The sequence below is a fragment of the Salmo trutta genome, chromosome 21 (genome assembly GCF_901001165.1).
Source record: "Salmo trutta chromosome 21, fSalTru1.1, whole genome shotgun sequence".
Classification (NCBI taxonomy): Eukaryota; Metazoa; Chordata; class Actinopteri; order Salmoniformes; family Salmonidae; genus Salmo; species Salmo trutta.
Genome location: NC_042977.1, coordinates 14,339,366 through 14,352,587, shown reverse-complemented (window position 1 = coordinate 14,352,587; position 13,222 = coordinate 14,339,366). Strand labels below are relative to the sequence as shown.

Below are 13,222 nucleotides of genomic sequence, written 5' to 3'. Positions count from 1 at the left end.
TGAATAACATGTATGTGTAAGTTTATTTTGCAACGCGAGCAGTGTGGTCAGCATGTAACAAAATCAATGTGGGCCCACCAGCCGCTCGACTAACTTACTAATCAAAAACATTTTCGCTGACATGGATAGGCTAATTGACTGTCAGTGACTGACATAAGAGGAACTGCTGATGCACAACCAAATTTCGAAATTGCACCTCGTGTATTCTGCTATTCTAACTTGCAACAGTAAGTTGAGACCCCGACTGAGTTCGGGGAAGTTGATCCAAGGGCCTTCAAAAAGCAGGCCGCCAGTTGCCCATCCCTGGCATATATGCTAAATCCTAGGGAAAAAGTGCTAATCTAATCAAATAGAACTACTGGTGGAACATTTTGCAATAAACATTTTCTATAATGTTCATAGTGTTGTTATGACACCTGTTTTTTAATCGATTTTTTTCTTGCATTCCCCTTTCAGATTGTCATCTCCGATACAGGCTAAAGCAGATTGGTTTCATTCTACAGAGAGACAGACTAAACTCTTTTAAGGCCACAAAATGATTTCCATCTTTCTTTCAGAGACTATTTGACAGGCTCTGTAAAGGACTGACCCAACGGTCTCTCTCCGTCCCTCTCTCTTCCTCCCACCCCATCCTTTCCTCCCACCCCATCCCACACCATAGTACCCCCTTGTGGGGTGGCCTGTAGGCGTAGGAGGGGGTTGGGGTTGTTGGCGGGGAATTAGTGGGGGAGCTCTTCTTTCTTCTTGGTTCTGGTCAGTATCGGTTTTCCTTTGGTCTCCATCTTAGACATCTCCAACCAAGTCAGTCACTTCCTACTTCCTCTCCAGACAGGAAGGGAGGGGGGGCTAGCGTTGGAGCAGGTAGACCACCATCTCGTAGGTGGACATCATTATAGCGGTGTTGGGGATTTGGCGGACCAGATGGGTGGTGAGACCGCGGTACAGGGCGCGGTAGCCCTCCTCCTTAGGTACTGTCAGCAATGTCTGGAAGAAGGAGCGGTACTTGCTGCCCTCCTCTCGTAGCCGGGTGCGGATCACCTCTACAAAGGAAGAGGCAAGAGGGGGGTAGAGAAGAGGGGACTAATTTAGAACATGGACACAACAGTTTGGAAATTCCGGACGGATACGATAGACAATATTTTCTTCAACATGGGGAATGTTACCAATACTAATATGGAACAAGAAGAAAAAAAACATTTTCCTCCCCATGAGATGAGAGCAACAACCAAATGACGTATTAATAACCATGATTCGCTTGAACTTTTTTGGTTATTATCGTCTGATAACAATATGGATGATATATCGTGTTTCAATAATTCAAACCAAAAGGGACCATTTTGTAGACTAGTCAATTTTTTGTCACTAATAAAACAGAAGCAAAGATAAATTAAGATTGAATGTATTCTGATCATGTCTTTTCTTTTGATTTATTCTTTGCGGTCACATAATAAGTAGAAATTGACGGTGTAGGTGCATACCGTGGGGGTAGGCGATGGAGGTGGCGCAGGTCTTGGACGTGGCGGCTGCCAGCATCATACCCACAAAGTCTGAGGCGTCTTTCACCGACTCATCCTCGTCCTGATCCATGCTGGCCTGGGCCTTGGACTCCATCAGCTTGCGCTTGATGCTCTCGTAGATGACAAAGTGGATGACAGTCTCGGAGATGCCGGCGTACGAGGCAGACATACCGCGGTAGAAGCCCCGCCAGCCCTCCGTCTGGTAGACCCGCCGCATGCACTCGAACGCATTCATGCGCCGCTCGCCACGGTTCCTGTGGTAAAAACATGTAGAGGGTGAGTAAATTAATAGTTTTACATGACAAAAAAGGTATGCAAAAGGATATTTGATCATACAGCAAACAGGAAACATTTGGCAAGTAATAATTGAAAAGGGATTTGCAAAGTCCAATAAAGTATATGCAGTACTACTCAGAATAACACCCTGTCCCCTAGTACCATGAGTCAATGCAATATGAAACTAGTCAAATAAGCATGACAACCCATAACATAGTTAGAGAACCAGTAAAATATGAAACAGCTGGGGAATAACATAAGCTAAGGGGAAAAACTAACTTAAAAAAAAATAAATAAAAAATCGGCTGACGGCCTAGATTCAGACTCCCTGCTAAGTGGTTACCTGGCATCCAGTTGCAACCGGGTCTTTATCAGCCAGATGGGATTGGTTGCAGTGATAGCAGTGAACCCTGGGAAGAAGAGTTCAGAGGTTCAGATGGGGAGAGTGACACAGTGTAAAAGACAGCCTATCCAAGGACAAAGATATATACTGGCCTACGGGGGAGGGGTATTTCACAAAGCACCACCAAGGAGTTGGCCAGCTAACAACATTTCCTCTATTTCCTGGATGATAAAGAAAGAAAAACTTGAATATCGGGAATGATATTACCGACTCAATACTCGCAGTAACCCAACCAAATGACATTAAAAACTTCAGCTGGCTTTATGAACTAGAAAAGGTATGAGTTAGAACTGAGTGCTGGCCAATCTATCGATCCTGCATTTGTGAAATACAACCCCGGTGAATTCTACATGAAGTTACTTTCCTTCTCAACTGGCCACTGTGTGTAAAAGCATTGTTGACATCTTTAAGCTGCGTTTATGAGCTGTTTTTTACATATTGACAATCTCGTAAAACCTTTCCTTATCGCTGGTATTCCGGAATCAGGCCAGAGATGATATAAAAATGAACTTCATTACATTTGATTAAAGGCAGACTGTTTGTCCTCACAGGATTCCTCATCAAGATTGTATTACAGCACGGGCAAAAACTCAGCTTAAAGATGTAGCCTCGTCAAAGTATCTAACATTCTTCATTATCATATCTAGAAGTTGTAATAAATACATCTAAGATTTGGCTGTAATTAAATCATAAATACTATTCTTAATTATTTCTAAACAAGGTGGGCCTGAATCTCATGTACAGAACAGGCACTATAGAAATAGAATAGTGCTATTCCATTGTTCTGCCTCCTCAATTATTTATATTATTATTCACTCTGGTTAAGAGTGCCTGATAAAGGACTACCATATAAATGAGTCAATGAATTTTGTAAATTGAATGTAAACATTAGTAGCTAACATCCAGATGGGGAGAGCTCAGCCCCTACATATAAATAACAAGTAACTGTGCTGTGTCGTCATGGTGGGAGCCTCAGCTGAAGGCCTCATTGGTTGCCACGGACCATGAGGAAACAAAATGGAGTCTGGCTTTCATGAATTATTCAAGAGGACCTAAGAGGAATAACTGAATATCTCTGAGTAGAGGAGGTCAAGTGGTATTTCCAAGGGGAACTAGGCGTGCGTGTATATACACACACACAGTGCATTCGGGAAAGAATTTAGACCCCTCGACTTTTCCCCACATTTTGTTACAGCCTTATTCTAAAATGGAATACATTTTTTTTCTCCACACACAATAACAAAGCAAAAACAGGTTTAGACATTTTTGCTAATAAAATATCACATTTTCATAAGTATTCAGACCCTTTACTCAGTACTTTGTTGAAGCACCTTTGGCAGCGATTACAGTCTCGAGTGTGACACAACAAGCTTGGCACACCTGTATTTGGGGAGTTTATCCAATTGTTTTCTGCAGATTCTCTCAAGCTCTGTCAGGTTGGATGGGAAGCGTCACCGCACATCTGTTTTAAGGTCTCTCCAGACATGTTCAAATCGGGTTCAAGTCTAGGCTCTGGCTGGGCCACTCAGGGACATTCAGAAACTTGTCCCGAAGCCACTCCTGCGTTGTCTTGGCTGTGTGCTTAGGGTCGTTGTCCTGTTGGAAGGTGAACCTTCACCCCAGTCTGAGGTCCTGAGCAGGTTTTCGTCAAGGATCTCTCTGTACTTTGCTCCGTTCATATTTCCCTCGATCTTCACTAGTCTCCCAGTCCCTACCGCTGAAAGAAATTATATCTTGATTTCATCAAACCAGAGAATCTTGTTTCTAATTGTCTGAGTCTTTTAGGTGACTTTTGGCAAACTTCAAGCGGGCTGTCATGTGCCTTTTACTGAGGAGTGGCTTCCATCTGGCCACTCTACCGTAAAGGCCTGATTGGTGGAGTGCTGCATAGATGGGAGAACCTTCCAGAAGGACAACTATCTCCACAAAGGAATTCTGGAGCTCTGTCAGAGTGACAATTGGGTTCTTGGTCACCTCCCGGAGGCCCTTCTTCCCGGAATGCTCGGTTTGACCGAGCGGCCAGCTCTTGGAAGAGTCTTGGTGGTTCCAAACTTCTTCCATTTAAGAATGATGGAGGACAATGTGTTCTTGGGGACCTTCAATGCTGCAGAAACGTCTTGGTACCCTTCCCCAGATCTGTGACTTGACACAATCCTGTCTTGGAGCTCTACGGACAATTCCTTCAATCTCATGGCTTGGTTTTTGCTCTGACATGCACCGTCAACTGTGGGACCTTTATATAGACAGGTGTGTGCCTTTCCAAATCATGTCCATTCAATTTACCACAGATTGACTTCAATCAAGTTGTATTAACATCAAGGATAATCAATGGAAACAGGATGCACCTGAGCTCAATTGAGAGTCATACAAAAGGGTCTGAATACTTATATAAATAAGGTATTTGTTTATTGTTAATACATGTGCAAAAATATTTGTATTTTTTTTCCTCGCTTTGTCATTATGGGGTAGTGTGTATTGAGATGTTTTTTTTTTTTTTTGCGATTTTAGAATAAGGCTGTGTAACGTATCAAAATGTGGATAAAGTCGAGGGGTCTGAATACTTTCCGAATGCACTGAGTATATACAGTACCAGTCAAAAGTTGACACACCTACTCATTCAAGGGTTTTTCTTTACTTTTACTATTTTCTACATTGTAGAATAATAGTGAAGACATCAAAACTATGAAATAACACATATGGAATCATGTAGCAACCAAACAAGTGTTAAATCAAAATATATTTTATATTTATGATTCTTCAAAGTAGCCATCCTTTGCCTTGTCCGCTTTGCACACTCTTGGCATTCTTTCAACCAGCTTTATGAGGTAGTCACCAGGAATGCATTTAAATGAACAGGTGTGCCTTGTTAAAAGTTAATTTGTGGAATTTCTTTCCTTCTTAATGCGTTAAAAGCCAAATCGGTTGTGTTGTGACAAGGTAGAGGTGGTATACAGAAGATAGCCCTATTTAGTAAAAGACATAATATATTGCCATATTATGGCAAGAACAGCTCAAATAATACTTCAGGACATTAATGTCAGTCAATTCGGAAAATTTCAAGAACTTTTAAAGTTTCTTCAAATGTGGTTGTAAAAACCCATCGAGTGCCATGATGAAACTGGCTCTCATTAGGACCGCCACAGGAAAGGAAGAGCCAGAGTTATCAGCTGCAGAGGATACGTTTATTAGAGAGTAACCAGCCTCAGAAATTGCAGCCCAAATAAATGCTTCAGATTTCAAGTAACCGACACATCTCAACAACTGTTCAGAAAGATTGCGTGATATTCGTGGTCGAATTGCTGCAAGGAAACCACTACTAAAGGACACCAATAAGAAGAAGAGACTTGCTTGGGCCAAGAAACACGAGCAATGGACATTAGACTGGTGGAAATCTGTCCTTTGGTCTGAAGAGTCCAAATTTGAGATTTTTGGTACCAACCGCCATGTCTTTGTGAGACGCAGAGTAGGTGAACGGATGACCTCTGCACATGTGGTTTCCACCGTGAAGCATGGAGGAGGAGGTGTGATGTAGGGGTGCTATGCTGGTGACACTGTTGGTGATTTATTTAGAATTCAAGGTACACTTAACCAGCATGGCTACCACAGCGTTCTGCAGCGATACGCCATCCCATCTGGTTTGCGCTTTGTGGGAGTATCATTTGATTTTCAACAGGACAATGACCCAACACACCTCCAGGCTGTGCAAGGGCTATTTGACCAAGAAGGAGAGTGATGGAGTGCTGCAGCAGATGACCTGGCCTCCACAATCCCCCGACCTCAACCCAATTGAGATGGTTTGGGTTTGAGTTGGACCGCAGAGTGAAGGAAAAGCAGCCAACAAGTACTCAGAATATGTGGGAACTCCTTCAAGACTGTTGGAAAAGCATTCCAGGTGAAGCTGGTTGAGAGAATGCCAAGAGTGTGCAAAGGTCTAAGGCAAAAGGGTGGCTACTTTGAAGAATCTAAAATAGATTTTGATTTGTTTAACACTTTTTTGGTTACTACATGATTCCATATGTGTTATTTCATAGTTGATGTCTTCACTGCTATTCTACAATGTAGAAAATAGTAAAAATAAAGAAAAACCCTTGAATGTCTAGTTGTGTGCAAACTTTTGACTGGTACTGTATATATGTGATACCAAAACATATATTATTTTTGTGTTATTAATAAATTGCTTATACTAATTTGGGTCTGAATTAGTTTTCAATCCGAGAGACCAATGAATCCCCTGACAATGCATCAAGTCAGTATGTTACTTCACAAGTGAGTGTTATGTCATACACTTTACGAGGTATACGACAAATGTGTAAGGTGCCGGTAATGCTAGTGTGACAATAAGGTGTGCATATTTAAAGACGGACAGAAATCTGGCACATAACGTGTGCTTTGTGCCGTTGTGGTTGAGACATTTTAATCTCTAAACAACAGAAGTCAAACAAGGCCATTGGAAAACGAACAGAAATATACATATGCGTCGCTACGTTGCGCCAAGAGCTAAAATGGACGATAGCATCTTCTCTAAACAAGTTCTACAGTACAGTCTCGATCTAGAGCCTCTACTGTCTCAAGGGACACAGTCCTAAGGCAACTGCGTGAAGAGGATGAAAAGTCTGCGGAAGAAGAAGTAGAAGAAGAGGAAGAAGAGATAGCGTCTATGGCGTGTACTCACAGAGTAGGGGCAAAGCTACTCCGCCTCACAGCTGCAGCTAGAAGCCTGCAGATATGGGGGGGGCTGAGGTGGCTGGGGCTGTCCCCCCCCTCACGCAGGGGTGAAAGCTACAGTAAAGCCCTAAAATAGACACAGGCTTTTCTGTACCACAGTCACACACAGGCAGCAGTCAACCAACCAACCCACCCACCCACAAATGCATAGATGGGAGACGAAATTTACCAATCCTACCTAATCCCATTTTTTTTTTCAACAGGTAAAATAGGAGGAAAATGCATCACTCCCAACCCACTATCCCCCCAACCCCCCACTTTTTAAAAACAGGTAGGATCCCCCTAAGCCTCCCCACTCCCACATTTGTACCCACCATTTTGTTAAACCAACAACTAAAGGTGAGAGAGGAGAAAGGAGTCACACCCCATCTCTTCCCCCCCCCAACCCCGTGACCTTTCCCGACCCACACCTGTTTTAAATGCAAGAGGACGTCCGTGTCGTTTCTCTCCCCTACGTTTTGTCAGGTATGTCTTTCTTGGTAAGGGAAAGAAAGAGAAAAATGCAAGTCTGTCGTAAACGGAACATCAGCCCACTGGTAGAATTGAAATGATGTGCAGGACAAAACAAATAAACATGCGAGGTACACAATAAGAATCCAATATTTTCTTTCAATTATTTTCTTAGCTGATGCTACAGGTGCCATTCCTTGTGTACCATCGTATCATTACCATAATCACTTTATTGATTCTAAACAGGAGCAAATGGGGTCAAATAAATAAAAAAATTGGGGACAACGTCAACACTGTCATAATAAAAAAAAAAGGTCAATTAGTGCAAGAGAGGGTTGAAATGCTAACCTTGTCCAGCTGGCTTATAAAGAAAGGCATATATTATCATATTTATTAATATAGTCTATAAATGACTAACTCAGAAGGTCTGATTTGTTTATCTGATTAGCAGTTTTGTGATCTGCCAATTCAAGAATATCACCCATTGGGTCTGACAGTATGTTGGACAAAGGATTGTGTGGAGGCCTGATGTCGCAAACAGTCATTTTCCTTTCTTTTTTTTTTTACTGGAGTGTCAGTCAGCCTTTTCCTGCTTGGCCCCTTTGTTTCATATCTTAACAAATTCAATGGTGTGGCTTAGTTCCAGTGTTATTACTGCAGTCAACTGCTGTAATGCAGTGTGCTGTAGTCTGAATGGAGCCCTCTAATAAAATGCATGATAGAGGAGGAGAAGGTATCCATCTGTCTGCACAAAGAGGGTCACCAATGGCGCATTCAAAACAACTGGGAACTCTGGAGAAAAAGAAAAAAAAGAGCTCCGACTGGGAAAAAGCACTGAACGGTCATCCAACTCGAAATTCCAACTCGGGAACTCAGATCTCTTTCTAGAGCTCAGACTTTCTGACCTGAAGGTATCTGACAACATGATATGTCCTCGTATTTTTCCAAGTTCCCAGTTGTTTTTAAACGCAGCAACATTATAGTCGAGGGGGTCAAATAATCTACAACCTAGTTTAAGGCCATCATTACAGATAATCCTGAATGTATCGTGAATAATGATGAGTGACAAAGTTAGAGAGCCAAAGATCATACCCCCAAGAGCATACAATAACAGGGGAGGTTAATGGTGAGAGGTTAGCATGTCCTGGGGTTATGATCTTTGACTCCAACTTTGTCACGCATCATTTTTCACGATTCATTCAGGATTATCCGTAATCCTGGTAGCATCCACATTAAATGTAGAAGTGGTTAGAAGTGGTTTATTTTTTACAATAAAAGTGACTCCAAAATAACAATACATTATTACAATTCATTTCTATTGGTCACAAAATAATCTGAAACACAACCGAAACAAACAAGCAAATGCTCCCAACAAATTGGAAGCAAGCTTGATGTAGTAATTGCGTGCTAGGAATATGGAGCCAAATAATACATTTATGACTACTTTATTTATAAGTAATCCCATGTGGCTCAGTTGGTAGAGCATGGTGTTTGCAACGCCAGGGTTGTGGGTTCGATTCCCACGGGGGACCAGTATAGAGAAAAAAAATGTATGAAATGTACTGTAAGTTGCTCTGGATAAGAGCGTCTGCTAAAATGACAAAAACATTATATATATATATAAGAATATTTAGGGGTGTCAATAAATTTGGACCCCTATCTTTGAGTATTACTTGGTAAATGTTTTAATTCTCTCAGCAATTGCATTTTTTTTAGCATACAATATAGCGCAGTATTTAAATGATTTATTTTAGTCATAATTGCTCGTCTATATCAAGGGTGTCAATCATTTCGGACCCCACCGTACACGTGTGTTACAAGGGTTCCATATTTAGGGCACCGAAGGCACAGTGGAGAGCTCCCGTTAGCCGCCTTTGAGGGCGGACGTACATAGCTGAACCACACGTCAACTACATAGATTAGCTACGTCTGCTGTGTCCACTGTTCAAGACTAACCACGTTGAATGGACAAGCCATATAAGGACACTCAAACCTCTAATAGTGACAAGGTTAGCATTTCCCTTCATATGCCGATTAAAGGAAAATCAAAGTGGGTGTGTTGTTCATTTCCTTTTTACAGTGTGGGGTGGGGGGGTGGGGGTGGGGGGGGGGGGTGACAGGCTGGTAAAAGGGGGAGGGGGGCAGTGTATCAAGGCGCCGCAATCACATTTAAGTTACAGGAGATCCGAGAGCTGCAAACCAGCTGGCCGTGACCTATCATCAGCATCATCATTATTACTAGCATCAATAGCATCATCATCATCATCATCATCATAATGGTCATACCAGTGAAAGGAAATGGGGTGCTACCTGAGGCGTCCGCCCAACAACGTCCGGCCGGCGTGTAGCCGCGAGGCGAGGAGACCTCCCGCAGTGAGGCCCCTGACATGTTAGCACCCTGGGGCCCTTTACTACTGTACACACACACACACACACACACACACACAGCACAGACAGCGCGTGAAGGGCCACACTCACTGTTTAGCAACCAACTGGTACGTCAACACGATTTAGGGTCCCCCGAAGAGCCTCGAAAGAGACGACAAATGAAGAAACGGGGAAAGGAGAAAAATAACTGAGGGGAAGTGGGGGTGGGACAGAAAGCACAACCCAAACTTTGAGGATGTTTATTTTTTTCAAATTGCTGGACCAGCCAGCTAGTTACTGGTAAGTATTATAGTGGTAAGTAGTGGTATGTAGTAAAATGTAGAGCCTCTGCCATGTTGGCTGTATATCATTGTAGGTTAAAGACAAAGCAGTTGTGGGTCAGTAGGTCTATTCGCTGAGTGTAAAAGCTATTGAGAGAGAGAGAGAGCAGTTAAATATATCAATAGTTAGTACAAAATGCAACAGGTAAACTGTGTGCTTTGTCTTTTTCACACGTTTTGTATTTTCTAAGTGCTTTGACAAAAGGTTTCTTTTCCTCATCTAACTTAAGAACTACTATATTGAAGGGCAGAATAAGCCGTAACCTCTTCACTGTCACTATAAATATAAAGTGGGGTTTATTGTAGTTGTCAAAGAGACCGTTTGATCCTGAAAGTCTTCAATTGTGCTTTCGGACAAACCATCTGTGGTTGATATTCAAAACACAAGAAAATGTCCACAACAAGGTACGCCATATAGTGGCAATGTCTAGCACATAGCCGTAGCTGGATATAAGCTAGAAAAATGTTTCTAAAACATTTATTTATCTTCAAATGAAAACAGCAACTCCGTACACCCCATAACACAATAATAATAAAAAAATATCTATTTCATTAAATGAAAATGTTACTTTAAAACAAAAAATAAATATTAAAAAAAAAGAAACAATATGTCATCCGTCAAACTAAAATAAGTACCTGGAAATCAATTGCCTAAACAAGTGAGCTTTGAAAGCAGCAACAACCAGTAGAAACTGCACTGACAAGATGTTATAGGCAGCCGGGGGGGGGGGGGGGGGGGGGGGGTTGTGGAACGACTGTTACCTGCTAGGCCTGCAGACACCATGTGGACTTGCGTGGAGTCAGGCTCAAACACACCGTTCAGCTTCTCCTTGGCAGTGGAGTAAGCTGCAAAGTAGATGGCTCTGTGGAAACAGGAGGGAATTGATGGGAGCTAAGAATACCGTGAATCAAATCGGTAGCACCCGAACTCTGGGCCGTTTCCTATAAAAAAAAATATTTTCCTGGGTCACGATAGTCGATACCAACACAGTAAACAAAAAACATGTTTCCTTCTTGTGAGATTAGGGCAAAATAGCACAGTATAAATGACAGGCAGCGTCCCCTCTGTCCAAATTGACACGGAGTAAATGGCCTGGGACTGATGACATGAGCGATTTCCACTGAAACCAGTTGCCTTCATTTGGGTAGCTGTGTCTGTGTCCCCATGTCACCAACCCACATTAAACCTCCATCTAGGCCTATATAATGGTCCATTAGGAGGGTTCCTGCCTAGCGCGTACATCTCAACTCACTCCCAGATCACATGCCCTGCTCTAGCTGGAGATTTATTGCCCGCGCAACTCCTACTCTCTCTACTTAACTCAAATCACAGGATTACTCAAGTAGACATTTCCACTGTGGGGGTTTACAACCAACGACCCGCCTGCACTTGGCTCGCTCACGTCGCCCTTAGTGTGCGTTTGCCAGAGGGTAAGCATTACGCAACAGCCGACCTTAGTGATGGTGAAATGGACTGATTTAAAGCCCGTGATGCTGAGTGTGTTCTGTGCTCTGGATGAACAGCTGACTGCCCAGCCAACCGTCCAGCCATGCTCTAATGGCCAACAAGATGCTCAACTCGGCAGCCCGCTGCCAAGGGGAGACAAATCAGCCATTACCTTTCCACCCGCAGATTACTGTAGGCAAAGCCTGGTTAGATGAGGTGTCCTGCTGTGTTACTGTAGGCAAAGCCTGGTTAGATGAGGAGGTGTCCTGCTGTGTTACTGTAGGCAAAGCCTGATTAGATGAGGTGTCCTGCTGTGTTACTGTAGGCAAAGTCTGGTTAGATGAAGGTGTCCTGCTGTGTTACTGTAGGCAAAGCCTGGTTAGATGAGGTGTCCTGCTGTGTTACCGTAGGCAAAGCCTGGTTAGATGAGGTGTCCTGCTGTGTTACTGTAGGCAAAGCCTGGTTAGATGAGGTGTCCTGCTGTGTTACTGTAGGCAAAGCCTGGTTAGATGAGGAGGTGTCCTGCTGTGTTACCGTAGGCAAAGCCTGGTTAGATGAGGTGTCCTGCTGTGTTACCGTAGGCAAAGCCTGGTTAGATGAGGTGTCCTGCTATGTTACCGTAGGCAAAGCCTGGTTAGATGAGGTGTCCTGCTGTGTTACTGTAGGCAAAGCCTGGTTAGATGAGGAGGTGTCCTGCTGTGTTACTGTAGGCAAAGCCTGGTTAGATGAGGTGTCCTGCTGTGTTACTGTAGGCAAAGCCTGGTTAGATGAGGTGTCCTGCTGTGTTACTGTAGGCAAAGCCTGGTTAGATGAGGTGTCCTGCTGTGTTACTGTAGGCAAAGCCTGGTTAGATGAGGTGTCCTGCTGTGTTACTGTAGGCAAAGCCTGGTTAGATGAAGGTGTCCTGCTGTGTTACTGTAGGCAAAGCCTGGTTAGATGAGGAGGTGTCCTGCTGTGTTACCGTAGGCAAAGCCTGGTTAGATGAGGAGGTGTCCTGCTGTGTTACCGTAGGCAAAGCCTGGTTAGATGAGGTGTCCTGCTGTGTTACCGTAGGCAAAGCCTGGTTAGATGAGGAGGTGTCCTGCTGTGTTACTGTAGGCAAAGCCTGGTTAGATGAGGTGTCCTGCTGTGTTACTGTAGGCAAAGCCTGGTTAGATGAGGAGGTGTCCTGCTGTGTTACTGTAGGCAAAGCCTGGTTAGATGAGGTGTCCTGCTGTGTTACTGTAGGCAAAGCCTGGTTAGATGAGGAGGTGTCCTGCTGTGTTACTGTAGGCAAAGCCTGGTTAGATGAGGAGGTGTCCTGCTGTGTTACTGTAGGCAAAGCCTGGTTAGATGAGGAGGTGTCCTGCTGTGCTACTGTAGGCAAAGCCTGGTTAGATGAGGAGGTGTCCTGCTGTGTTACTGTAGGCAAAGCCTGGTTAGATGAGGAGGTGTCCTGCTGTGTTACTGTAGGCAAATCCTGGTTAGATGAGGAGGTGTCCTGCTGTGTTACCGTAGGCAAAGCCTGGTTAGATGAGGTGTCCTGCTGTGTTACCGTAGGCAAAGCCTGGTTAGATGAGGTGTCCTGCTGTGTTACCGTAGGCAAAGCCTGGTTAAATGAGGTGTCCTGCTGTGTTACACTAGGCAAAGCCTGGTTAGATGAGGAGGTGTCCTGCTGTGTTACTGTAGGCAAAGCCTGGTTAGATGAGGAGGTGTC

The 13,222-nt window shown here is 43.6% G+C and overlaps 1 protein-coding gene across 1 annotated transcript in view; it reads right to left on the bottom strand.

Moving 5' to 3' along the window:
- Nucleotides 1–431: 431 nt before the first annotated feature.
- The window catches only part of LOC115156757 (solute carrier family 25 member 36-A), a 28,582-nt gene continuing 15,791 nt past the window's right edge, over nt 432–13,222 (bottom strand). Inside the window, exons 4-7 of the mRNA XM_029704418.1 lie at nt 10,842–10,942; nt 2,137–2,203; nt 1,479–1,771; nt 432–1,040 (exon numbers count right to left, since the gene is read on the bottom strand). Coding sequence (XP_029560278.1) covers nt 847–1,040; nt 1,479–1,771; nt 2,137–2,203; nt 10,842–10,942 — 655 coding nt within the window. The 3' untranslated portion in view covers nt 432–846. The remainder of the gene's footprint in view (nt 1,041–1,478; nt 1,772–2,136; nt 2,204–10,841; nt 10,943–13,222) is intronic.